The sequence below is a fragment of the Equus przewalskii genome, chromosome 1, assembly GCF_037783145.1.
Source record: "Equus przewalskii isolate Varuska chromosome 1, EquPr2, whole genome shotgun sequence".
Lineage (NCBI taxonomy): Eukaryota > Metazoa > Chordata > Mammalia > Perissodactyla > Equidae > Equus > Equus przewalskii.
The window spans coordinates 119219828-119245805 of record NC_091831.1 but is presented as its reverse complement, the minus strand read 5'-3'; the positions used below and the strand labels follow the sequence as shown (position 1 = coordinate 119245805).

Here is a 25978-nt window from a genome sequence, read left to right as displayed (position 1 = left end):
GAGGACCCATAAAGGTGCTTAAGCTCTGGACTTCTGGCTACCACTGACCAACTCCACTTTGCATCGAGCTCGCCCAGTTGGCCTGTATCATCAAAATGCAGCCAGAAGTCTGAGCTCCATTCCCCATATCCAGGGGTCTCCCCTCTCTCCTCTTTTCTCCATTCCTCCAGGGTGGGCTCACCATACTGGGGACAAGTAGCCCAGCCTGGGAAACCTAGTGCTTGAGCCTACCTGGCCGAGAGGGGGCTCCTCCTAAATTTACTCCCCAATCCTGAAACCCAAGGCCCCCTTTCTGATAATTTCCTACCGCGAAATCTGTTGAGGGGAGAGGCTGTGTGATGCTCCAGGCTTTGGAGGTCCTCAGACCTCAACCTCAGTCCTGGGGGTGGACTCTGGAAAAGTTCTTGATGTTGGAGCCTCATTGGGCTTGTCTGTAAAATGTGGCTCCAAACACTGACTTGCTGTCTCCACGTCTCACAGGGATCTTAAACTCAGGTTGTCCAAAGTCCAGCTCTTGAGCGTTACCCCCTGTCCCTCTCCCAGGTCCTCCCTACCTCAGCAAAGAGCATCACTGTTTCCCAGCTGCTCCAGCCGCACCTGAGGATCAGGCCTGCCTTCTCCAGTGGCCTCACTCCCCACAAACAGCCCCTCACCGAGAGCTGTCACATGGCTCTCCTCTGTCCACCAGGGCCCATGCCCATCATGACTGGCCAGACAAAGCAAAGCCTCCTCAGCGGTCTCTTGACCTTCCCTCAATCATGTCACCCCCCCCTGTTTAAAATCCTCCCACGGCTCCCCCTTGCTCATACAATACAGTCTGAACTCGTGTAATAAAATCCCTGCCCACAATGCCCCACAGGATCTGGCCTTGTACTCTCATACCATTCTCGCCCACTTGCTGGTCTTGTCACCTTGGCCTTCTGGCTGACCCTGAAGACACTGAGCCCTGGGTGCTGGTCTCCCCCAGTCCTCTCTCCTCCAACAAACGTTCGTTGCCTTCATATCCCAGTGTCTAATTGCCCTGCTTATTTATTTACCCTATTGGGCAAGAACTGTGGCGGTCTTGCTCACATCTTCATCTCCAGCGTCCTGAATGGTGCCTACACTTAACAGGTGTTCAGTCAGTTTTTGTGAGCGCGCGAATGAGGGAGTGAACGAAGGGTGAGGTTGCAAGCTAACTACTCTTCCACTAAAAGATGGCTCTATGGGGCAGGGCCCTTGATCAATTTGTCCTCTGTGCCTGGGGTTCAGGGAAGTTAAAAAATGTGTTTCACTGCGCTGTGAAGAGGTGGAGCCAGGATTCAAATGCAAGTCTATTTGACTCCAAAGTTCACTCTCTAGGCCACAGCAAACCCAGGGGAAAAAGTCAAATGTGTTTGGGGTAAAGGAAGATAGGCTGGTGACAAAACTGGGACAGGCATTAGAGTATTTTCCTCAAATCCCCACAATCCTTTCCCATTTTGCCACCTGATTCAGTCAGAGGAGGGAAGATGCCAACTTCTCCCTTCCAGAAGCCTCTGCAGAGCTGCTGAAGTGCTTTCCTTTAGGCTGAGAGATGGCCCCATCCGGCCCGCTTTATCGTTCCATCTTGACCTCAGAGGAAAGAAAGGGAAACCAACCGAGCTGAGCACCTTCCCCGCCCCCCTCACCCCAGGCCGTTATCTTGCTGAATCTGCATCATCTCTCACAAGGGAGGTGTATTTTGAGCCTGATCTTACAGAAGAGGAAACTGAGCTCAGAGACCTTAAGTAATTATCCCAAGGTCACACAGCTAGTAAGTGGCCCAGTTGAGATTTCACTTTGAGATTTGAACACTGAATCCATGCTTTTTTCCATTACACCACAGACATCGCTGAGACTTACTGAATATCTCCTCAAAGGGCAGGGATGTGGCCACTGCCTTCTTCCTTGGAGGGCTGCCCCTTCCCTGGGAAGCTGGCCCAGGGTGCACTGGGTCAGAGGGCCAACTTGTGGTTTGTCCGGCAGGGCACACCCAACTCCTGCTCCTGGCATTTGAGGCTCATTTCAATTCTGCAGCCACACTGTCTCCCAGCTCACTCTCCCACAGGGCCCCTTACTGTCCGCTCACTCTCTCGGCCCCTCACTTGTTTTGAATTTCAAGACTTTACCTTGAAGTTTCAACTCATTTCCCCCACCGGAGAATGCCCGTCCTCTCTGCCCACCCAACCCTGACCTTTCTTTCAGGGCCCAGTCCCTGGGAAGTGCCCTGACACCTCCTATCTACAGTGGAGTCTCTGGGCTCTCCCCCATCACTGCCTGCCCCAACTCTGTGCCACCCGCCCCCACCACCACCACCGCTATGTGCTCACGGAGCTCAGAGCAGATCACCTCTCGGCACTCTGTTAACACTAACGCATAATAGTAGGCAATACTTAACTGAGGGCTGACCGTGTGCCAGCCACTGCACATTAAGCACTTCAAACGTATTAACTCATTTCCTCCCCACAAAACCTTAAGAAGTTGGTGCTATTTCCCCCCCACACACATTTTACCAAATGGGGAAACTACAGCACAGAGAGGTTAAGTAACTTTCCCAAGGTCACACAGCTACTGGCAACTTCCTTATTGCCTCCAGGCTGAAAACAAAGTCCAGGAAAGTCCTACAAGGCTCCTGGGAGCTCTCTTGTCCCTGTGGCCTTCAGGGACCCTATCTCCCACCACTCTCCTGGACCCATACTGCAAACTGTGGCCACACTGGGCTATTTACAGTTCCCAGAGCCATCAAGTGCTCTCACCTCTCCCTACCTTTGTCCATGCTGTTCCCTCTGCCTAGGGTCCCAGCTCTGTGAAGTCTCCCCATTAGCCTTCACCTCTTTTCTGCTTCCTGCGGACCTTGTACCCCACCTCTCCACTCTTATCAACTATTTTTTTGCGCTTGTCTGTTGGCCTGTCAGTTCTCCTCCTGAGAACTCCTTACAGTAATGAAGGGGTCCTACTAGTAGACTCCAAAGAGGGCCTGTCCCGCTGTCAGCGCCAGGAAGTGTTTGTGAAGGAATGCTCACTGCTGCGAGCGAGGCCCACTCTCCCAAACAGATCCGAGGAGAGGAGCCCAAGCCGGGCCTCAAACGCTTCTACCTCGGAGAAGCTGCGCCCGGAGAAGCCTCGGAGGTTGCTCGAAGGCGGGTTGGTTGGCCCTCTAGGAGGGACCTCCGGGAGCCTTCAACGCTGGCAGGCAGGTGGGGGGCAGGGCGTGGGCGCGGACACACCCCCCGCCATGCCCCCGGCGCCCGGCAGGGGGCGCCGCCCCGCCGGCCCACGCCCAGCCGCGCGCCGGGCAGGCCCCCTCGCGCAGGCGCGCTGCCGCGGGCGGAGGATCCGGGCCGCGCTTCCTCTCGCCAGGCCTGCGAGCTTCCTCCCAGCGGAGCCCGGGGCGAGCCGAGCTTGGCCGCCGCCGCCGCCGAGACCGCCGCCGCCAAGACCGCCGCCGCCCTCCCGCTCCCGCCCCGCCTCGCACTCTACCCGGGAGTCCTGCCGGGGTGGGGTCCGAGCGGGCGAGCGCCCGGGCCGCCGCCGTCGGGGCGTCCCCTGGCCGGCCGTCCCTCCCGCCCCAGCCAGCCTGTGGCCGCCGGAGCCTCCGGGGCGTGGAGCGCGGGGAGCCCCCGCGGCCCCCGACGCAGCGTCCGGGGCTGCCCCCGGCGGCCGGCGCGACGGTCCCAAATCGAACCTCGGTGGCGGCGTTGGGAAGCGGAACTCTGCCGGGCCGCGCCGGCTACATTGTCCTCCCCCCGACTCCCTCCCGCCCCCCTTCTCCCGCCTTTCTTTCCTCCCCGACCCGGGCCGCGCGGCCATCCCCTTGCCTCTGTGTGGCCGTCCCTCCTTCCCCTCTCTTCGCACCCTTACCTCTTTGTACCGCACCCCCTGGGGACCTTTGCGCCCCTCCCCCCTGGCTGCATGGACTGTCCCGCAGGCCGCTGATGCTGCCCGCAGCGAGGTGGCCCGGACCGCTGTGCCCCGAGAGAGGTGAGTGCCTGGCAGGCCTGGAGGAGGTGGGCGTCCTAGTGCTTCCCGCCGGCGAGGAGGGTGGAGGTCGCAGGTCCCGCTGCTGTTGCCTCTGTTGCAGCTGCCGTCGCTTCCACTCCCATCCCCCACTCCCTTGCCCCCTCCTTCCCGCGTTCGAATTCTCCCGGGAGTCGCTGTCAGCCCGACTGGGAGGGGAGCGCACGAGGGAGGTACTGCCCTGCGAGCCCCACAGACTTGTCTCAGGCCACTACGAGTCTGTCCTCACCGTGCCCCCTCCCCGTGTAGGGTCTGGCTGGAGCTGGGAGGGAGGCGGTCAGCATGGGCCAGGGCCCTGGAAAAGGGACAGTTTTCCATTCCCTGCCCAGGGCCTCCCCGCAGGTTCCCTGGCCTGCCTGGTTCTGACCCTTCCTTGGTTCTCCCACCGAGGCCCTGCCAGCTCCAGGAAGCCCAGGGCCCAGCCACCTCCCTTGAGCCTACCAGAAGTTGAGCCTGTCACCCTGGACGTCCCAGAAGACTAGGCCTAAGCCAAGGGACCTCTGACCCTTGGGTGGGGAAACTGGGCAAGGTCTCTGTTCTGGGTGGAGGTGACACTGGGTATAAGGACCATACCCCCAACTCATGGCAGCCTGGTCAGCCCATTCGCCCAGGCTCCTCAGGGCCCAGGCCAGGTGTCAGGAAGGGGCGTGTCCATCTCCAGATCCTTGGAGCTTAACTAGGGGTTCACCTCCTCTCTCATTTTAGTGGACCAGGGAACTGAGGCTCAAAGAGGGAAGTTGCTACTCCAGGCCTCTGGCAGAGTTAGGCCATCTCTCTTTTCATCCCCTGCTCTGCAGAGCTGGACTGGGGTGGGTGGAGGGAAACTAGGCAGGCACCTTCACCCACCAGGGGCACAGGGCCCCAGCCTGGCCCAAGGGACCTTGTGGGATGAGCATGTGCTCCCCTGCAGAGGGCTGGAGAGAAGAAAGAGGGCTTCCGGCCCCAGCTCTGCCTGTTTCTAGGCTCAGGCAGCATGGGCAGTGCCTGTGGGATTTCCCCCTGTTGCCTGAGGCTGGGTCCCACTGGCAGGGGATGTGGGGTTGCCTGTGTCGTGTGACCCTGGCACTGAGCTGAAACAGCCTGGTGATCAGTCCTGACCCAGCCTTCCCACACCTTGGCCCAGCTGGTAGAGGAGCAACCAAGTTCAAAACATGAATGGGATCTGGATGGGGAAGGTGAGAGCCCTGTTTCCACAGGGAGCACCCTATAGCCTTGACATAGGAGCATTGTCAGAGTGAGGACACCCAGAGAGTCTGTTCCAAGCTCCCCACACCCTGGGGGTCCCAGTGTCTGTTGGTGGGGCCCCATCCAGAACAGGGTGAAGGCAGCAGAAGGGCAATTGGGAGTGTGGCAGGATCCTCTTGCTTCTGGAAGGATGTGGGTTCCCTGGAGGATGCCAAGCTGTGTCTGGGGCCTGTTGGGTGCTCCTGGGAGTTTTGTCCTGCTCAGGCCTCTGCCCTTGATGTAGAGTTTTTTCCAGTTGCCCTGACATGCACAGCGGGGGGAACCCAGATGTGGTGGACCTGGGAGGCTCCCCTCACCCAGCCCTACCCCCAGCCCTAACTTCCTTTTCAGCCTGAGGGCCTGCCGCTGAGGCCTGACATGGTTGGGCACTTTTATACCAACTGTGAGCTGTACAGTGCGGCCCGGGTCCCCAGGCCTTTGTAGACAGGGCTCAGGCTTCAGGCTAGCACATGTGCTGGGATGTATTTTTTATTTGGTGAGCTTGGTGCCTGTCTCCCTCCCAGAAGGGGCTCCTCTTTTCTCTACATTGGGTCAGGGGCAAGAAAAGACTGGAAGATGGTCTCTAGCCCCACTGCAGGAGGCACTGGTCCCCAAGAGGTTGAGCCACCACAGACCAGCCCAGAGTAGAGGCAGGTGCTGAGGCCCAGGATCCACAGTGTGGCGTGGCTACCCCAACAAACCCCCAGGTGGTCTGATTGGGCAGGACGGCCTGGTTACAGTTCTGGGCTCCACCTTTTGAGGAATTTCGAAGCCTTGACATATAGTCCCCAAAGAGCAGAGGTGTTTGGTCTGGGGAAGAGAACGTAGGGAAAGACCTTCACGTGTCTGAGGGCTGTACCGAGTGGGAAAGGCCATCAGATGGTAGAAGATGTCTCAGAAGCCAGTGCCAGAGCTGGGGGGTGGGCGGGTCCCAGGGAAGCGAATCTGAGCTCATTGTGAGAACACTACGTATGTATTAGTTTTCTTAATTTAGAAAGTAACAAAACAGCACTTCAGAAAATTTAGAAAACAAAACAAAAATCACCACTCTTTCTTCACCAGTGCCGTGACTGTTGGGATCTCAGAGTTCCCTGCCAGTCTTTCTGATTTTTTTCCCTCGTCGCTGTTGTCATGTGAGTGTGTGTGCATGACACCTTTTTTCATCCAATACTGTGTCTATGGGCATTTTCTCATGTTGCTATATGGTCTGTGTTGCTTTGCCTCTAAAAAGCTAGAGAATATTCCAAATAGTTCTGCCACAGGAGCCTAACCCCAACCCTCTTACTAAGCATGTACACTGTCGTTTCCCATCTGTCACTGTTGTGGTGGTTGTTACTACAGGCCCCCAAAGCAGCCAGGAGTACTGGGGAGAGTGGGCAACTTGGCACCCAGCCAACTGGGGTTCCAGGTCCAGCCATGCCATTTAGGCCAGAGTGGAGGGACTTTGGACAAGTCATTCTCTGAGCCAGAGTTCCTTTATATGCACAATAGGGACGGTGATCCTGCTTCAGAGGAGTGTATGCACAGTGTGAACTAACTAACCCAGGTCCTAGAAGGTGCTGGGCACAGCCCCTGGCCTCCAGTAGGCACTGTGTGAGGAGGGGCTGGCATTGGTGATGGAGTACCCACCAAAGGCTGCCTCAACATGTGGCGAAGACACCTCGGCCAGGTTGGCTGATGGCTCACCCAGCCGGGCCTGGTCTCTGCCCCAGGAGCCCTTATGAAACCCTCTGTCCCTGCAGTTCTGGACTCCTCTAGCCAGTGCTCTGTCCTACCTCCCTGCCCTCCCTCCTCCTTGTCACCATGGGATTGGGTGGCCCAGGGCATGAACCTGACCCTGGGAAGATGGGCTACTGGTTGATTTCTGGGGCCTGACCCTACACATCCTCCTCGTTTTTTCCAAGCGTCAGAGTTGAGTGGACAAGGCTTCATCTCTAAGAGCTCAGCTGCCTCCTGTCCCCCAGCTCTGGGTACTTCCTAGGCCAGCCCCGAATTTCCCCAGTGAAGATAGAGGCGTACTTTCCCTGAAAAAACTGAGACTTGGGCAATGAACCCAGGCATCCTGAGCCCCAACCCAAGGACAGCCATGCCAGCCTCATCTCCCACCCTTTCCCAGTGGCCAAGGCAGGGAAGAAAGCTGAAGGGGCAGGGATTCTAGAGCCTCCCCGCTGGGAGTTGGAAGGGAACAGAGATGTCGACAAATCACTGGGAAAGTCTTGTGTGTGAGTGTCCTCCTCTTTGGCAGGTGTTCCCCACGTCTAACCTGAGTGTGTACTGCTGTGACATAACTTGCTTCCTCTTATTCTGCTTCTCTGGAGACCAGAGAACTGGGAATGCCCTCTTGGGGCCACCCCCTGCACAGTAGGAGGAAATCAGTCTCAGCTTGGCACTCCCACGGCCTATGAGACCATAGCCCCAGATGACCCTAGGACCATCCGGGACTAACCTAGGCAGGAAGTCCTCCCCCAGGTGGCCCATTCAGTGCAGAGGTCCCCCAGGCATGTGACCTTGGACTCTGCTGCCGGACTCTTGCCTGTGGGGTGTCTCCCTCCTCCTTGGTCTTAGGGCAGGGGAAGTGGGCATTACAACTACCCTCCTGTCCCACAGCTTGGGTTGAGATGAGGTCACAGGGTGGGGTCCTCTCCAAGATACTGGCCTGGCTGGGGCAAGCCCTTTGGGTGTTTCTCAGTCCCCCGCATCCTTGGTTGGGGACAGGATGGGTGGAGGAGCAGGCCGCCCTCGTACCAGGCAGGGAGCACTGTCTCCCTTCCTCCTCGCCTCTGGGTCCCTTCATCTGAGGGCTGGAAATAGAATCCGCTAAGTAATGATTAAAGTCAAATTCAGACCTAAAAATAAAGAGCTGGTGAAGGAAGAGCTAGTGTGCTCCCTGCATGGCTGAGGGGAGAAATGAGCAGGGCGAGGCTAACTTCGGGGGGCTGAGCCCCTGCATCCTGGGAGAGGCCAAAGCCCACTGGGGGATCAGGGGTCCTCCACCAGTTGAGGGTCTCTTCTTGGACAGGATACAGCCTGCACCAATCAAGGACAGACTGGCAGGACCAAGGAGAGAATCTCCTTTTTCCCAGGGGGAAACTGAGGCCCAGAAGGGAGAAGTGGTTTGTCCAGCGACTGTCCAGAAGCTCCCCTTGGCAGGCCCCCAGGGGGCCTGAGGGCCCCACGAAGCCCAGCTCACCCTTTCTGCCTGCTCAGTTTCTCTTCCTGGTTTTAAGGTACTGCGATGAGAGTAGCTCTCATCACACACTAGCTGTGTACGCCTCAGTGGGGCTGGGCCTCCAACCGCAGCTTCCCTTGGCCTCCCCCCACCCCCACTCTCCCGCCCGCCCCTTCTGTGGTCTAGGCCCGGAGGCACAGAACAAGCAGCAGAGAGGCTGCCTGTCCCGCTCTGCAAACAGTTGGAAGCCTTGTGGGTGGGTGAAGACCTGGGTGTCATCTGATGCCTGCCTACCCTGGCTGCTGCTGCACAGCCCTGCCCAGCCCAGCACCTGGTTCTCACCCAGCCTGGGCATCTGCAGCCTGTGTTGTCCACGCTGCAGGGAGACTGGAGGGAAGAATGAAGAGGGGACCCTGAGAGCTCCCCTGCTGGCCGGTAGAGGAGACCAGACTCAGAGAGGAGTCAACTGGGGGAGGCCTGTGGCTCTGACTTCCTGGCAGGGCTGGTGGGAGCTCAGAAGCTGGGGATCTGCGTAGGCTGCAGCAGCCAGGAAGGCTTCCTGGAGGGGAAGGGCCAAGAAAACCAAGCAGCATTTGAGGAAGAGGCTGGGTGGAAACAGAGGTCCTTGCTTGGAACTTCTACCCTCTCTCGGGCTGCTGGCTTCTCTGGTTGCTGTGTGGCCCTGGAAAGACTCTTGGCTTTTCTGTGCAAGGCAGGGTATGGCAGATGAGCAAGGAGGTGGCTCAGATGTAAGCTATGCTCCTGAGAGCAGGAGGGCCAAGCTCTGGACAGCCCTCTCAGCCACCCTCCCTCACTATCTGTCCATTTTCAGGATATCATCGGTCCTGCCCAAGGAAGGATAGAGGATTTTTCTCCTTACCAAATTCAGACAAATCTGAGCCCAAACCCCTGCTGTACCCCTTGAAAGCTGGGTGACCCTCTTCAGAGCCGGATTCCTTGTCTGTCGAACGGAGAACAATAGTAAAACCTCATGGGGTTTTTGAGGATTAAATAACTAACGCAAGGTTGGGTTGGAGACTCTCTCCCCGGCTTTCATTTTTACCGTCTGTCCGCCTGGGGGAGGGCATTGAAAACCGTGGGTGGGTAGCAAGGCTCTATGTCCTTTGTGTTGGGCCCCCATAGCTGTGGGTCCCAGTTCTGAGACAGGAAGACTAGGAATCTGGGGGCCAAAGTTCTAGACAGCTCATGGGCCTCTGGGGCTCAGTCTCCCCACCTATGACCTGGCTAGGACTGAGGGGACAAGGACACTCCATGATTCCTTAGGGTTCTTTGGAAGTCAGTGCTGAGAGGCTAGATGTAGATACAGGCAAATGAGGATGCAAAAGCACAGCCTCTGCTGAGGGGGGTGGGAGAACAGAGGCCTGGGTTAGGGCCCTGGGGAGGCCCAGAGTCCCCGCTGCCCAGGTAATTAGGCTCCTGAGCGGTAATTAGAAACCTTTCTGGGCCAGGAGTTTTCAGCCTCAAGCGGCAGCGGTGCCTGGGGGAGGAGGCTCCCCACTAGCCTCCTCTCACTCCAGCCCTCACCCTTCCCAACCATGAGGTGGGATTTCCAGTCCCACTGAGCCACTGAGGGCAGGAAGGAATCCAGTGAGTTGCTGTCATTTGTTTTTTAACATTTTTCAGCCATTAAACTCGCTCCTCTCCTTAGGGCAAGGGGGCTGAAGGCTGAGGGAGCCCTGGGAGTGGGGAGTGGCACCATACACTGGAGCCAAAGTGGAGAACCATTGATCCCGACCTCCAGGGAGGTTTAGGCGTCTCCAAGGGTCTTGTGCCTAATTCTGCTGCCGACCTTGAGACATCTGTGCAGTGGAGGTGCTGAGGGCTCTGGACCACCTCCTGGGTCAGTGGCTGCCCTCCAGCCCCACTGCCTGGTATGTGGCCAGGGGCGTCACAGTGTGAGCAGCCTGGGTGCCCTTGACAGACCCAGAGGTGGGGCTGATTTTACTGCTGCCAAACCAGCCCAACTGCTGGTGGTGACCATATCTGTCTATCTGTCCTGTGCTTCTATCTGTCTTGTGACCTATCAGAAACTTCCGGGCTGGGTTCAAAGTTTCCATGGACCCCCACCCTGAGCCTTCTTCAGCCTTAGTTAACTCCCTCCTTACGACTGTTTGGACTCTTAGTCCTGGCCTGATCTAGCACACCCTCTCCCAGTTACTTCCACCTAAAATCCTCCCAGTTCCAGCTCCCTTCCCCTTCTTCCTGGAAGCCTTTGTGGGTTGCCCCTGTCTCTCCTGTTGAGTCACTGAGCTCACCTGGTCATGATTGACCATCTGGTAGCCAAGAGGAGAGGAGCAGGGCTGCATTTTGTTGGGGTCCCCAGGCTGGCCACAGAGACCGATGAGTGGAGTTCTTAGGACCCCAAGGGCAGGACTCCTGGGCCCTTTCTTCCTCCTGCCCATGCTGGCCCCCCAAGCATGGTGCACAGGAAGGCTCCTGAAACACTGGCTCAAAGAATGAGAAGGCAAGGTGGACCTACCTGTTGCCTCCACTGGCTGCCCCTGCCCCCAGAGGCTCTAGCTGGGTCCTGTGGCAGGACCAGAGTCTCTGGGGGCCATGGCCCCGAGTTCCCCCAGGTCTCATGTGCACTTCCCTTTTCAGTGGGTATTTTTAGCTGGGTGTAAACAGTTACTGAAGGCTCCCACGCCCCACTGGGCAGTGGAGTTTTGGTGAGGGGGGCAGGACAGGGGCCCCTTGACCTACCCTGGTCCTCAGCACGTGCTTGGCTGTGGGGGTCTACAGCTGCCCCCAGGGCAGGAAAAGGGCAGCCTGGGAGTTTCTGGGCTCCCCTCTCCCTGCCGGCCTGGACTCTCAAGAAAGGCCTGCCTGAGGCTGCTTCCACTGACCTCAGTGCTTGGGCACAGTGCCCAGCCTGTTCTCAGGACCCCAGCACAAGGACTGCTGAGAGCAGGGTTTGGGACAGGAAGTCAGAGTGAAGCATTGACTTCACAAAGTTCCAAAACCCCTTGTTCCCTAGACCTGTGGGGGTGGGGTGATAGCGGCTATCCCTCTGGTTACGGGACCTCGGTGTGGTGTGGCCAGCCTGCTTCACCCTTTCGTTTGTTGGTTCATTCATTCATTCAGCACTCATTTACTGAGCTGCCACTCTGGGTCCAGCCCATGCTGGCTTTCCCCCTGCAGAGCTCCCAGGCCAGGATCGGTGGGGTCCTCCCTGGAGCACGGAGATGTGTGAGCGGCTGTGGAGGCCCGGAGCAGCCTCCACCGCTGGTGGACCATGGAAGGCTCCTGGCAGAGGTAGCTTTCAAAAAGTTACTTGTTTTCAATCAGATTTTTAGGGGGAAGGTAATAGATGTATGTGGTTAAAAAAAAAATCAAAAAGGACAAAACAGCAAATATACAGTGAAAAGTTTCCCTTGAACTTGATTCTTCCCCTTCCCATCCCAGAGGTGACCTCTGTTATCAGTTTCCTCCATCTTTCAAAGATGATATGTGGATATCTGAGTTTAGGGATGAATCATATGTCCCCTTGAAAAACAGAGCTTGTGATATACCACGGATGGTGGCCTGCACCTCACTCTCTTTCACAGTCTTTTCTTTTGAGTATTTCAAACCTACCAAAAAGCTGAAATAATAGTATAATGAATACCCACATATCCTTTACCCAGAATCACCATTTCTTAACATTTTGTCATATTTGCTTTACCTCTTCCTTTATATACATAGACATATGTGCTTATTTTTTGCTGATTTATCTGAGTGTTAGTTGTGGGCATCACATCTAAGTACTCCTAAGTACTGTAGCATGCATCTCTTACATAATAGTACCATGATTACACTTAAGAAAATTAACATTAGTTCCATATTATCTAACATTTTCATTTTCCCAATTGTCCCCAAATGGTTTTTATAGCTATTTTTTCCCTCTGATTCAGAATCCGATTCAGGATCACTCATTGAATCTTGTTGTTGTGTTTCTTTCTTTTTTTTCCAGCTTTATTGAGATATGATTGACATAGAACATTATGTAAGTTTAGGTGTACAGTGTGATGATTTGATAACACATGTATGTTGCAAAGCAGTTACCACAGTAAGGTTAGTTAACACCTCCCTCAACTCACATCATTATAATTTTGTTGTTGTCATGTTTCTTTAGTGTCTTATTTAATCTAGAACATTCCCCAGCCTTCGTTTGTTTTGTCTTTTGTGACGCTGACTCTAAGAGTCCAGGCCAGTTGTTTGGGCTGTGTGACTGCCCCTTCCTGGTGGAGTCAGAGCAGCAGCTCTGCAGGAATACCACAGAGATGCTGTGCCCTCCTCAGTGCCTGGGAGCAGGAGGCACTCATGTCGCTTCTCTCTTTATCAGTGATGCTGAATTTGATCATTTGGTTAATGAGGAGTCTGCCAGACCTCCCTGTTGTGAAGGTGCTCTGTCATCTTTCTCATTAATCCGTGGGGTGGTACTTGGAAGCTGTGTCACTGTCCTATCCCCCCAGCAACTTTCCCTTCACTGGCTGGCTTTTCACCATTTCTACTTACTCTCTCCCAGGGAGTGTTCTGACCCCGTCACAGCTGGAGCTGTGTTGTTCTCTTTAGCGATATCTGGTCGTTTATTCACTTTGTCCCTTGTAAATCGACGTGAATGTTGTCTCCCAGTCTCTTGCTACCACAGACAGTACGGCAGAGACTGTCCTCCTATATTTTTTTAGGCATTGTCTCAGCTGCCCCCGAAGGCGGAGTGGAAGTTCCTTGGGTAGAGAAGGCGGAGGGAGTGGCGAGGGAATGTGAAGGCAGGGAGGTGGGCAGGGTACAGGTGCCCTGGGAAGAGCAGGTGAGCCAGCAAGTCCCAGAAAGTTCAAGTAACTTTCCCAAGGTCACATAGCAAAGTGGCAGAGCCAGGAGCAGGACTCAGAGTCCCTGACTCCCAGGACAGTATTCCTGCACTGCCTCCACGAAGTGCCCTGAAACCAGGCCCCTCTCTGCCTGACCCAAGCCAGATTGAAGGACAACCACTCTCACTCTTGGCCTCTGAACTGGAGTAGAGTGGCTTGGCTGGACCCTCAGAGCCTTAAGGAGGGGACCCCAGCCTAGGCACTGGCTGGGAGACTGCTGAGCCATCCTGGGCTCATAGCTTCAGGAAGGAGCTGTCAAGAGATGGTCCACAGCTCCTGCAGGAAGGGTTTTTGCGTCCAGCTGGACCTTGTTCCTGGTGCTGAGAGGTGGCAGCTCCAGTCCTCAGAGTAGCCCTAGGAGCTGCGGGGTTATCACCAACCCATTGTACAGATGGAGAAACTGGGTCCCAAAGTCACAGCTGGTAGAGCAAAGGGGAGAGGTTATCTCCTCCCTCTCCTTTCCACATCTTTCTTGGTTGTTAAAGCCCAGACCCTCGAGGAAGCCCACCCGGACCACTCCTGCCGGAGCTTACCCCTTCCTCTGAGCACTACTTGCTTCTCTCTCCTCCCTTGCACTCTCTCTTCTAGGCCAGTGAGGTCCTAACATGCTTGCAGCTCCTGGGGGTATAGTACAGACATCGAAGGCCCAGAGGCACTGGGGGAAGGCGGGGGGTGGGGGTAGGGAGACCTAATGGCTCAGCGGGGCAGGATGCTCGCTCAAGGTGTAATCTCAGGCCAGGCCACCTTACCTCTTGGCCTTGCCTGTGGTCCTCATCTGTAAAATGGGGTTAATAATAGCCTCTCTCTCTCAGAATTCTCAGAGATTTGATGAGCCATACATGCCAAGGACAGGGCCTGGCACAGAATAAGTGCTCAGAAAACAGGGCCTGTTGTTATTTATTATCATCATCACATCAGTGGGGAGGTGGCAGCAGTAGCAGCTGCAAGCCTGGAAAGGAGTGTTTGCACACTGACAGCTGGGAGGGTGACTAAAGGTACCACAGCCTCCGCACCCTCCTGGGGCTGGTGAGTTTGGGGGGTGGGGGATGTGGAGAACTAGCAGAGCCCCTGTTCCTAAGGACCTGAAGGTTGGGGACCCAGCCAAGCCCAGTGGGACCCCAAATCAAGTTCTAGGCTGTCACCCCTAGCTAGCTGTGTAGCTTCAGGAAAATTATTCGACCTCGTGAGCCTCAGTTTCTGCTTCTATAAAATAGGAGTAAGAAAGATCACAGCTCCCCACAGCCTGTGGTCCTCAGGAGCCCAGGGGGTGGTTCCTGTACTTGTGGTGGCTCAGTCATGTGAATGTGTTGGGGGGGCGGTGTCCAGGCTCATCCTCCTTTAACTCCAGTCTCCCTGTCTAGAGGGTAGAGGTTGATGGGCTGCCCCCTGGGGACGGGAGGTACTGTGTGTTCTGGGAGAAAGGGAAGCTCTTTTGTCCAGGAGGAGGAAGGAGTGCATGCCAGGCCTGTGCCAGAGACTTCCAAGTCTGGGTCTCATTCCACTCCCTCCACAGCCTGCTTGCAGGGGACCCCTATCCCCACCTTTCAGGGTGAGGGATCTGAGGCTCAGAAGGGTTGAGTCATTCTCCTGAGCTGCACTCGACAGAGCCAGGACTACCCGACTCCAGCACCTGGAGTGAGACCTGGAGCAGCGCTTCTCCCCGGCTCCACTCTGCCCAGCTCATCTGGTCTGCAAGACCACGCTCCCCTTCTGAGGCCCCCGAGCCCCACCCCTCAGAAGCAAACTCTGGTTCCTCACTTTGGCATTTGATTCCTGCTGCCCTGCAAGATTTATACCAGGCCCGCTCGAAACCGTCCCCTTAGAGCAGGCTGACAGGGTGCTCGGGGTGGACTCTGGAAGCTCGGGGTCCCAGAGCCCTTGATGGGCAGGGTCTGTCCATGGGCTTCCAGCCAGGCCAGTTTCTCACGGCTGTGCCTGTCTATACCCTGACATCTTTGCTCAGGTCCCTTCTCCAGGCCGCCCTCTGTGTATCTAAGCTCTCAGTCATCAGGGCTCAGCTCCAGCGCTCTCTCCTCCAGGAAGCCCACCTAAGCTCTGCAGTCCTTGCTCACCTCACACCTCTAAGCTCTTGTGCTCAAAAGTCTTCGCCTGGCCTGGGGTGGGTGGTAATGTTTGTGACCGTCAGCCTGTCAGATGAGCCTGGGAACCTGGGAGGTGCATGGAGGTGTTTCCCTAACATTCGATGACCGTTGAGGAGTCACTGGCCCTGTCTATAGATTCAGTTTCCTCATCTGTAAAAAGGGGACAGTAGCCCCAGCCCCTCTGCTTCCTGAGACAGGGATAAGGGGCTCAGGGTGTGTTTGGGAAGATGACAGTTGGGGGCAGCTGTGGGCAGTGTGTGTGCAGGATGGGTTGGCCTGGGTAGATTTGTTTGAGGAGTTAGCTTTGTTGAAGTAAATATATGCACTGAAAAGTGCACCGATCACAAGGATGGAGCTCAATGAGTGGTCACAGAGTGGACTCACCCCTCACTGGGCCCAGAGGAGCCAGATATCAGAGGCCCCTTCCGCCCCTTGTGGTCACTGTCGCCTCCCAAGGTAGTCGCCATCCTGCACCATGGTTTCCAGATTTTGAACTTTTTACACGTGGAATCCTAGGCCATGTGCTCTTCTGTGTCTGGCTTCTTGGTGAACGTTACGTGTAGAAAGTCATCAGTGTTGTTTCATAGCTGTAGTTCATTCATGTTTGCTGCCCTACAGTGTTCCTTCTGTGAACAAACCACAGGGGATCCATCTGACTCTTGATGGGCATCTGAGCAGTTCCAAGTTTGAGGTTTATTACAACTTGTGCTGCTGTGAGTGCTCATGCCTATCTCGGAGGACACCTGTCCTATTTTCTCCTGGTTTATGCCTAGAAGTGGGATGACCAGGTTGTGGGGTTGGTGTACATTTGGCTCTAGAGATGCTGCCTGGGCAAGTTTTTATAGGCGCGGGAACTGAGAGGCCCACAGAGGACAAGTACTTTCCCAAGTCAGAGCACCTGCCCCAGGTTCCTTGCCCCAACAGACCAGTTAGCACCCAGGCTTAGGGCTGGCGGGGCAGGTGGCACTGGTCTGCTCACTCCCCCGAGCCTCCTTTGCCTCTGTTGGCCATTCTGTTGGGCTGTAAGGCCCCCTGTGGGCTTAAGGTTGGTGGCCCCTCTGTCCCTGGGGATCCTCGGCCTCGTGTTCCTGCCTCCTCCCCTGTGCGGTGCCCTCAGCCTGCCGAGCGAGATTAGAGAGACGGCCCTTGCCCGGTGTCCCAGCTCTGGGAGCTTTTGACACCTGTTGACATTTCTCTGTGGAAGAAGTGGGCTCTCAGAGGCCTGAGGGGTGCCGTCTTCTCACCCCCTCCTCAGTCTTCCCCTTGTCCCTGCAGCTCTCATGGTACCAAGCAACAGGTTGGCCTTCCTGTGACACGGGGACGCCGGATCTTCTGAGAAGATGTCAGCAATACAGGTACCGCAGGGGTGTGAGTATGCGCACCACCCGGAGGGGAGTGTTGAGGGAGAGAAAGAAAGAGGGCTTAGATCAATTGGCTCCCGTTTTTCCCAGCCCTGGCTTTCAACAAAGTAGAATTCCAGGGTGCACTGTTGGACACGAGGCCCTCAAGATGGGAACACAGGTCTGGAGGCAGTGGGGCAATCCCAGCTAGAAGGGACCCAGAGTTCTCAGGGGGAGGGGCACCTCAGCCAGGCTCATGGAGGGCAGCCGAGAGGCTGTGGCCTCGAGGGTGTGCAGGCAGGTGGGTGGGGAGGGGCCCTGGGCTGCACCTGCCCACCTGTCACCTGCCCTGCAGGCCGCTTGGCCATCCGGTACAGAATGTATTGCCAAGTACAACTTCCATGGCACTGCTGAGCAAGACCTTCCCTTCTGCAAAGGAGATGTGCTCACCATTGTGGCCGTCACCAAGGTAATCAGGGACCTCACCTGCCCACTGCCACCCCCTGCCACCTCTGGGCATTCCCTCTGGGTCCTGGCTCCCCTGCAGGGGAGGGTGGGCCTGAGAGCATGTCTGGACTGCCCTCTCCCCAGGACCCCAACTGGTACAAAGCCAAGAACAAGGTGGGCCGTGAGGGCATCATCCCAGCCAACTATGTCCAGAAGCGGGAGGGCGTGAAGGCGGGCACCAAACTCAGCCTTATGCCGTGAGTACCACTGTGGCAGGGTCAGGATCTCCCAGTCTGGGAAGGAAGGAGGACGAGAAGCGCTTGTTCCCCAAGAAGAGAGTCAGAGGAAAACAGGAGGGTGAGAGGAAGGAGCAGGAATGTCCGTGAGGGCTTCTGGAGATGAGGGGAAGGGCCAGGGTGCTAGACCTCAAAGGGGAGGACGGGGCTGGGAGGACTAAAGAAAGAAGGAGCAGAAGCAGAAGACGAGGGCCCGGGTGCCAGAATGAGCCAGTGGGAAGGGCCTTCAGAGGAGGACCTGCAGAAAGTGGAGCCTGTCAGGTGCGCTGGGGTCAGACCCTCGGGCTACCATGACCCCTGGCCTGGCCACCCCCCAGCTGGTTCCATGGCAAGATCACGCGGGAGCAGGCAGAGCGGCTCCTGTGCCCTCCGGAGACAGGCTTGTTCCTGGTGCGGGAGAGCACCAACTACCCCGGGGACTACACGCTGTGTGTGAGCTGCGACGGCAAGGTGGAGCACTACCGCATCATGTACCATGCCAGCAAGCTCAGCATCGACGAGGAGGTGTACTTTGAGAACCTCATGCAGCTGGTGGAGGTGAGCACCCATGCAAGCCTGCATTCGGCTCCAGTCCCGCCACTTCCAGCTGGTGACCATGGGCGTGTCATGCAACCTCTGTGAGCCTGCATTTCCTCCCCCTTGATGGAGCACCTCCTATGTGCCAGAGTTGGTCACTCACCCCATGATGCCACTACAGGGAGGGTGCCACCATCCCCATTTCCTAAGTCAGAAAATGAAGGTTCAGAGCAGTTAAGGGACCTACCTCAAGTCGCACAGCTATAAATTGAAGGGGCCAGGACTTGAATCTGAGTCTGTCTGACTTCAGAACTAGCTTCCTTCCAGCCACTCACAGAACCACATGCTCAGGTATGTGTATATAAGCATGTCCTCATGAGCTACACCTAAAAGACCAGGGTCCCCTGGGCTCCTGCACCTGCACGGATGCCCACGTGTCCCTGCAGCTCCTGAGGCCAGCCCTGCCAGCCCTGGCCAGGCCACACCTGGTGTCCAGTTGCGCCAGGCAGCCATCCAGATGCCCCCTGCACTCACTCTCAGCTCCTTCCCCCTGCTAGCCTGGCTTGGCCTATGGCAGGGCAGGGTCCTGGGCATACCTGGCTAGAGGCTGGTGTCTGGACTGAGCGAGGGTTTGCCCTCTGCCTCGGGATGCTGGTGAGGCCCAGAGTGGTAGCAACACTGGGGTGTCTGTCCAGTACTTAGGTGTGGGGTGGCATGGGAAATGGGCTGCATGTCCGAGTCTGGGGCCTCCCTAACCCCTGCCCTGCCGGAAATAGGGAGCCCTCCCCACTCAAAGCAACTCCCAGCTGGGCAGGACCAGCCTCTGCTTCCCTCTGGTGGTCAGACCTGGGCAGTGCATGCAAGCTGCTGGTGGGGCCCTAGGGGCTGGCTCTGAGTGCCTGTGCTGCCCTCTGTAGCACTACACCTCAGATGCAGATGGACTCTGTACTCGCCTCATCAAGCCAAAGGTCATGGAGGGCACAGTGGCAGCCCAGGATGAGTTCTTCCGCAGTGAGTGCCACCCCACCCCAGTCCTTACTTGCTTACCTGCCTCCTCCCTCCCAGGCTTCCTGCCACTCCCCCCATCCCAGAGGCTCTGGAGTCCTCCAGGGACCCCCACACATGTTATAGTCCAGTCTGCCTCTGTCACCCCTGCTGTAAACCCTGCTCTGGCCTCAACACCCCTCACAGAACCACCCCCCCCACCAGGCGGCTGGGCGCTGAACATGAAGGATCTGAAGCTGCTGCAGACCATTGGGAAGGGGGAGTTTGGAGGTGAGTGGGAAGGGCTGGACCCCTGGAAGGGCCAAGGGGCTGTGGGGAGTCCAGGGAACAACCCCACCTCTTCCCCCAGATGTGATGCTGGGCGATTACCGAGGGAATAAAGTTGCTGTCAAGTGCATTAAGAACGATGCCACGGCCCAGGCCTTCCTGGCTGAAGCCTCGGTCATGACGTGAGTAGGGGTAGGGGGAGTGGAGAGGTCGCCCTGGGCCAGGAGGTAATAGGGAGGCTTGGCAGGCCCTAACCTCCACCGTCCTGCCCCAGGCAACTTCGGCATAGCAACCTGGTACAGCTTCTAGGCGTGATCGTGGAGGAGAAAGGCGGGCTCTACATCGTCACTGAGTACATGGCCAAGGTGTGCACCTGCCCCCGATGCAGCCCCCATCCTAGAGCTGAACACTGGGGCTCCAGCTTCCAACTGCCCCAAACCACCCATTGCACCCGTGGGCCCCTACTCCCTCAGTCACCTCCCCCCATCTGAGCTGCAAAGTCACCAGGGCTTAGCTTTTGTCCTGGCTTGTCATTTATTCACTATGACCTTGAACAAGTTGTGTCACCTCACTAAGTCGCAGTTTCCTCATCTGTGAAATGATGATAATGATAAAGTTTACCTCAGAGATTTGTGAGGACTTAAGAGAGACAGTACATGACAATTGCTGAGCACAGTGTCCAGCATGTAGACACTAATATTCATGCAGAAGTGGTGTCCTCATCCCGCCCCTGCTCCTTCCCTCTCCTCACACCTCCCTTGGGTGTCACCATTTACCAGCTCCAGGCCTGTTCCTGGAGGCTGGAGGGCAAGTCTGACCTGTGGGGCTGGTCTGTCTGTCCTGCCCCAGGGGAGCCTGGTGGACTATCTGCGGTCACGCGGTCGGTCGGTGCTAGGCGGAGACTGTCTCCTCAAGTTCTCACTGTGAGTGAAGCAGCCCCTGGGGGCGGGAGGCCCTGCCCAGCTATGGGAGCCCCGTCTGAGGGGACATGTGGCTGGCTCACCTCCAGAGACGTCTGCGAGGCTATGGAATACCTGGAGGGCAACAACTTCGTGCACCGGGACCTGGCCGCCCGCAATGTGCTGGTGTCCGAGGACAATGTGGCCAAGGTCAGCGACTTTGGCCTCACCAAGGAGGCCTCCAGCACCCAGGACACGGGCAAGCTGCCAGTCAAGTGGACAGCCCCAGAGGCTCTGAGAGAGAAGGTGGGGCAGGCCTCTCCCAGGGCCTGAGCAGTGGTGGATGGGGGCCCTGGGTCACCCCTACCCCCAAATTCCCAGGATCTGACACTGCTCCCTTCCACATGGCAGAAATTCTCCACCAAGTCTGACGTGTGGAGTTTTGGAATTCTTCTCTGGGAAATCTACTCCTTTGGGCGAGTGCCTTATCCAAGAATTGTGAGTGTGGACCCTCGGACCAGGGCATGACTGGGGCTGAGGGTAGGGCTTGGAGCAAAGGAGGGGGTGGTAGGGGAGGGGGTCTCATTGGCCCTCTCTCTCCAATCTGAGGCCTAGAAGCCGCAGACCTACCCCCCGGAGCCTCCAGACCACTTCCTGGGCCTGGGTCTGAGGCAGAGCTGAAGGGGATCCCTGAAGCTGAGAGAGGGGTCCCCTCCAGAGTTAGGTCCTGCACCGACTCTGTACCACTCACCTGCCCACAGCCCCTGAAGGACGTTGTCCCTCGGGTGGAGAAGGGCTACAAGATGGACGCCCCCGACGGCTGCCCGCCTGCAGTCTACGATGTCATGAAGAACTGCTGGCACCTGGACGCCGCCACACGGCCCTCCTTCCTGCAGCTCCGGGAGCAGCTCGAGCACATCAAAGCCCACGAGCTACACCTGTGACCGCCGGCCTCCGCCCAGGTCTTGGGCATGTGGGGACTGAACCTGGAAAGATTGTGGACCTGGGGCCCCCGCTCACTAGGCTCAAACCTGAACTGAGCCCAGCAGGCTGGTGGGCCTCTTTCCTCTGTCCCAGCCTGCACCCCCTCTGGCCCCCCAGGGACCCCGCCTAGACCTGGCACCTTCTCTCATGGACCCACTTGTGTGGCTTCAGGAGCCCCAACAAAGGGCCGAGAAGGAAGGGTGAGGGGCGGGAGGCAGATGCCCCCTCCCATGCTCAGGCTTTCCTGGCCTCCCGTCTCTCGCCTTCTTAGAGTTTTATTCCTTTCCTTTTTTGAGATTTTTTTCCGTGTGTTTATTTTTTATTATTTTTCAAGATAAGGAGAAAGAAAGTACCCAGGAAATGGGCATTTTACAAGAAGTACGAATCTTATTTTTCCTGTCCTGCCCAAAAGGGTTGGGGAAACCAGGCCCCTCTCTAGGGACCCATTGCCCCAGCCTTGTTCCCCATTCCGTGTCCCGTGTCCCGTGTCGCCTCGGTCGCCCGTGTTTGCGCTTGACCGTGTTGCACTGTTTGCATGCGCCCGCGGCAGACGTCTGTCAGGGGCTTGGAGTTCATGTGCCGCTGCCGCCCGCCCACCTGCCTTGTGAGATGGAATCGTAATAAACCACTCCATGAGGACACCGCTGCCCAGCCTCGGTGCTTCCTCCGCCGAGCCTGCCTGTCCTACCCGGCCCCCCATCCCCGTGCCATCTTGTCCATCCCCCTGTCTCTGTGAGTGGGGCTGTGCTTGCCCTGTGAGTGGAGTGGGGTGGGGAGCACGGCTGGGAGATGTAGCCGCCGCTTTGTGTCAGCTGCACGAGCGAGTGTCCTGTGTCTGCCGTGGGGGAGCTCTTGCCACCCACCCGCCCCCCCATCCTGCTGCAGCGCAGGCTTGGTTCTGGGCCATCTTGGGCTTGGGCCCCGTCCAAGGGAAATGCCTGGGGATCCCGGCTGCCTCTCCTGCTGTGTTGTTCAAGCCATCAGCACAAGGAGGGCTGAAGCCAAGGACAGGAGGAGGCCAGGCCTGACTAGATGGAGGTGGGGTCCCCTGATAGAAGGCAAGATAAACGCCTCATGCCTCAGAGAAGATGCTGACCCTGGAGGGTGAGGGGGAAGGGGTGACTCTGCGCTGCTGGTGGTTCTTACAGTTTCGCCTAAGATGTAACAGCACTACCCCAGCCCCACACCCAAGGGCCCAGCCTGTACCTGAGGATGTAAAGGAGAGGGCCTTCCCCACCTCACCCTGGGAGGCACAGGTGGAGAATGAGGACCAGCCATGGCATTTTCACTCCCCTCAGTCAGGATCCCCAGGAGCAGTGGTCTGTGCTGAACCTCTGAGGGTTGAGGATGGCTCACTTTGTTCAATGAGACAGGCAGCTGGGGGACCCCCTTGTCATGTTGAGGCTCTGATCCTTCCTGTCCCAGCCAGCAGGACGTGAAATCCAGAGTTCTGACTTTGCAATGTGCCTCATGTCTGCTCCTCCTCAGTCCACTGCGCTCCAGCTGCCATCATCCCCTGGCCCAGAGGAGCAGCTTCCTCACCTCCCCCAGTCCATCCTCTCTGCACACTGCCAGACTCATTTTCCTAAAACCAGACCATTCAGTAACAAATATTTGAATACCTGCTGTGTGCTAGGACTGGAGTTCAGCAGTGAGCAAAACAGACCCTGTGGAGTTCACAGTTAGGAAGACAGTCAGACAATTACAAACTGATAAGTGCTGTGGAAGAAACATGTATAATATGGGAATCGGATCTTGTCTGTAGATCAGGGAGGGCTTCTTGGGAGAGGCAGTATGTACGCTGAGATCAGAAGGACGAACAGGAGGTATGGCGGGGGCGGGTAGCAGTATTCCAGGAAGAGATGCTGAGACTCGTGGGAGGGCAACTGGTTCCAGGATCTCCGAGAAGGCCAGTGAAGATGTACAGTGAGCGCAAGGCTGAGAGGTGTGAAATGGGCTTGGAGAGGTGAGGCTGTGGCAAGGTCTGGCTTTCATCACACAGAGCCATCGGAAGCCAGCAACAGGTTCTGAGCAGGAGGGTGACATGTCAGACACATGTTTTTGAAATGAGCATCCTGGCTGCTGGTGGAGAGGATCTGAGGGGAGCACAGTAAGGACTCATCCATGTGAGAGACAATGATAGGAGTGGACAGACTCTAGAGAGATGTAAGAGGTGAAACTGACCAAACTTGGTAATGGATTTCGGATGAAGGTGAAGGAGAGAGTGGAGCCATACAACTCCTGATTACCAGGAAGGGTGTGGGAGGGCGGGAACCAAGAAACCCATGTTTAGGAGGAGACATCATGAGTTCTGTTAGGGACATCTTGAGTTTTAAATGTGCCTTTGAAACTGCCGAGAGGTGTTGAGTAAGTTATTGGAACCCAGAGGCTGGAGAGGGAAATTTCAGAGTTATCAGCAAGTGGCTTGTCCATGAGGCCATGGCAAAGAGGAAGTCACTTTGAGAGGACATGCAGAAGAGAAGAGGGCCCAGGACCAAGCCTCGGGGGCTCAACATTCAAAGGTGAAGAAGAAAAGGCTGGCCACGCAAGGTGCAGAGGAGGAAGTAGGAGTCCTTGCTTTGGAGGCGGAGGGACAGGCCAAGAAGGAAGAACCAGCAGGTCCCGCTTCCCGGAAAACAGAGAGGGAGACTGAGCCAGCCCCTTGTTGTTAGCCATGAGGAGGTCGCTGGTGACTTTAGCAAGACCTGAGTTGTGTGAGGGCAGATTCCAGATTACAATGGCTAGAGGAGGGTGCGAGCAATTCAGGAAGGTTGACGATCTGGAGAAATTTAGCTGTAATGGAGAGGAAAGAGAATGAGAGAGGATTTTTAAGATGGCAGAGGCTTGAACAAATTTGCCAAAGGGAAGGACACTTACCTTCAAGTCTGCGTACCGGGAGGAGGGCAGGAAGAATGGAGGGGCGAGAGTGGTAGTGATGGAAGGTAGAGCGTTCCTTGGAGCAGGGAAGGTGGCTGGAGTCCAGAGCATGAGTGGGAATGGGCCGGTGATGGGCGAGGGACTGCCCACGGCGAAACTGCAGAGGAGAGAGTCAGGCCGAGGCGCGCTGGTGAATGTTTAACAGCCACATCTGGGGCAGGGGTGAGGCCGGGGGCTCCGATTCATAGTTTGCTGATACCTGTGATGTAGTCTCTCGCCATAGCCCATTTCAAGGTACCGACCTGACTTCACTGAATGCAGGAGTTGGGGAGATTTTGACCACCGGCTCTCACTAGCTGTCCAAGCCAGTTGGGGTTCAGAAACCGGCAAATGGTGCCCCTGGCCATGGGGTCACAAGAGGGGCCAGGCAGGCGACATAACAGAGAATTGGACAGGTGGGACAAAGGAGAGTGAAGGGGCAGCGTCCAGTTGATGGGGACTTGCAGGAATGCAGGCCCAGGGAGCAGATGTTGCACCTTTCTGCCTGGTCGCATGCGTGTCCCCACCCTCGATTCCTGCATCACTTCCTGTTTCTTACTTAGTTTCGGGGTTTTTATTTTCTCCCTCTTTTCTCTCATACTTCCCTTCTGCTCTGTGCCGGCCACTGGCATATCATAGATGCGCAAAACAGTTCTCACCCTGAAGGAACTCATAGAGTGATGGGGATCCCACTCGGGACTCAACTTGGTGCCAAGGAATCTGGCGGGCAGCACCCACCACCAGCACCAAGCGGGGGGCAGGGGAAGGAGGCCAGAGGTGGCTTCTCAGACACTTGGAGCCCAGGCAGGGACAGGGAGCAAGGGCAGTCCTGGCAAAGGAAGGGCACTGCCCAGGCAGAGGTGGTGAGGTGCGACAGCCTGCCAAGGCGCTTCTGTGCAGCCAGGGCTAAGGTGCCAAGGGGTGCGGTTTGGGATCAAGTAAAGCTGAAGGGAAAGCAGGGCCCAGGCTCCACCTGGCTTTGCAGGCCCCATGAGGAGCTTAACTTTATGCAGAGATGATCAGGAGCAATTGAAGGGTTTAGGACGGAAGAGTGACATGGTCAGCTGTGCATTTTAGAAAGATCTTTCTGGTGGCAGTCTGGCCGGAGAGAGGGAGTGTCCAGAGTGGAGACAAGGGGATGTGGTGGGGAGGCTGCAGTCAGCCAGGCAGAAGGTGATTGATGGTGGCCTGGGCTGGGGAAGCTGGTGGGAGGAGAGGAAGTGAGCACAGTTGACGTTTTCCTGAGCTGAGCGCTCACTGTCTTTAGGCCCTGTTTTAAGTACAATAGATGTATTATCTCGGTAACCCTCCAAATGACTCTTGGAGACATACGCTATTATCATCTACATTTTACAGGTAAGGAAACTGAGGCCTGGAGAGATCAAAGAGTCAGGTCACACAATATGAGGGTGGCAAGAGCAAACTGAAGGGCTTGCTGATGGCTGCTGAGGAGGTGAGGCAGAGGAGGGCATCTGGGAGATTCCAGTCTCTGGCTTGATAAGGTGGGGGCACCATCCATGAGACCCCAGCTCTGAAGGAGAATGGGCCAGGGGTTGGAAAGAGGAGTTCAATTTGGACATGTTGTCTGGGGGCCTTTGTGACATCCAAGGAGAGATGTCCCCTGCAGAGTTGGATATTCAATTGAGCCCGCAGCTCCGGGAGAAGCCAGGCTGAAAGTAGAGATTTGGGGATCAGGGGCACAGCAAGGGTGCTTGAAGCCAAGGGCATGGACAAGCTTGGCCAAGGAGCACGTGGAGAACAGCCGTAAGGAGCCCCCGTGTCAGAAGCCAGGAGGAAGAGCAGTGGCAGAGACACAGCTAACGGGCAGCCTGGGGGCAGGGGAGAGGCAGGTGAGCCTTGAGGGGCCTCAGAGCATGGGGCAGGGGAGGGGAAGAGAGGATGTGAAATGTCCACAGCATTTCACG

General features: G+C 56.7%; 1 protein-coding gene across 2 annotated transcripts; it reads left to right on the top strand.

Moving 5' to 3' along the window:
• The first annotated feature begins 3366 nt into the window (after window positions 1–3366).
• CSK (C-terminal Src kinase) lies at window positions 3367–21783 on the top strand. Of its 2 annotated transcripts, none has more exons than XM_008522218.2 (13): window positions 3367–3981; window positions 16659–16738; window positions 17079–17192; window positions 17315–17427; window positions 17784–18003; window positions 18900–18993; window positions 19192–19257; window positions 19337–19436; window positions 19529–19619; window positions 20104–20177; window positions 20264–20459; window positions 20565–20651; window positions 20915–21783. In XM_008522218.2, exons 2-13 carry the CDS (start codon window positions 16724–16726, stop codon window positions 21095–21097), a joined length of 1353 nt encoding a protein of 450 aa, XP_008520440.1. In that variant the 5' UTR covers window positions 3367–3981; window positions 16659–16723; the 3' UTR covers window positions 21098–21783. The 2 variants fall into 2 exon arrangements, with proteins under 2 accessions (XP_008520440.1, XP_008520441.1); XM_008522219.2 differs by having other exon boundaries at window positions 3580–3981; window positions 16639–16738.
• Window positions 21784–25978: the final 4195 nt, after the last annotated feature.

Coding starts and splice junctions, on each gene's coding strand:
- CSK (XM_008522218.2), top strand. Junction 18,994..19,191: donor CCAGGATGAGTTCTTCCGCA/GTGAGTGCCACC, acceptor CCCCCCCACCAG/GCGGCTGGGCGCTGAACATG. Junction 19,258..19,336: donor TGGGAAGGGGGAGTTTGGAG/GTGAGTGGGAAG, acceptor CTCTTCCCCCAG/ATGTGATGCTGGGCGATTAC.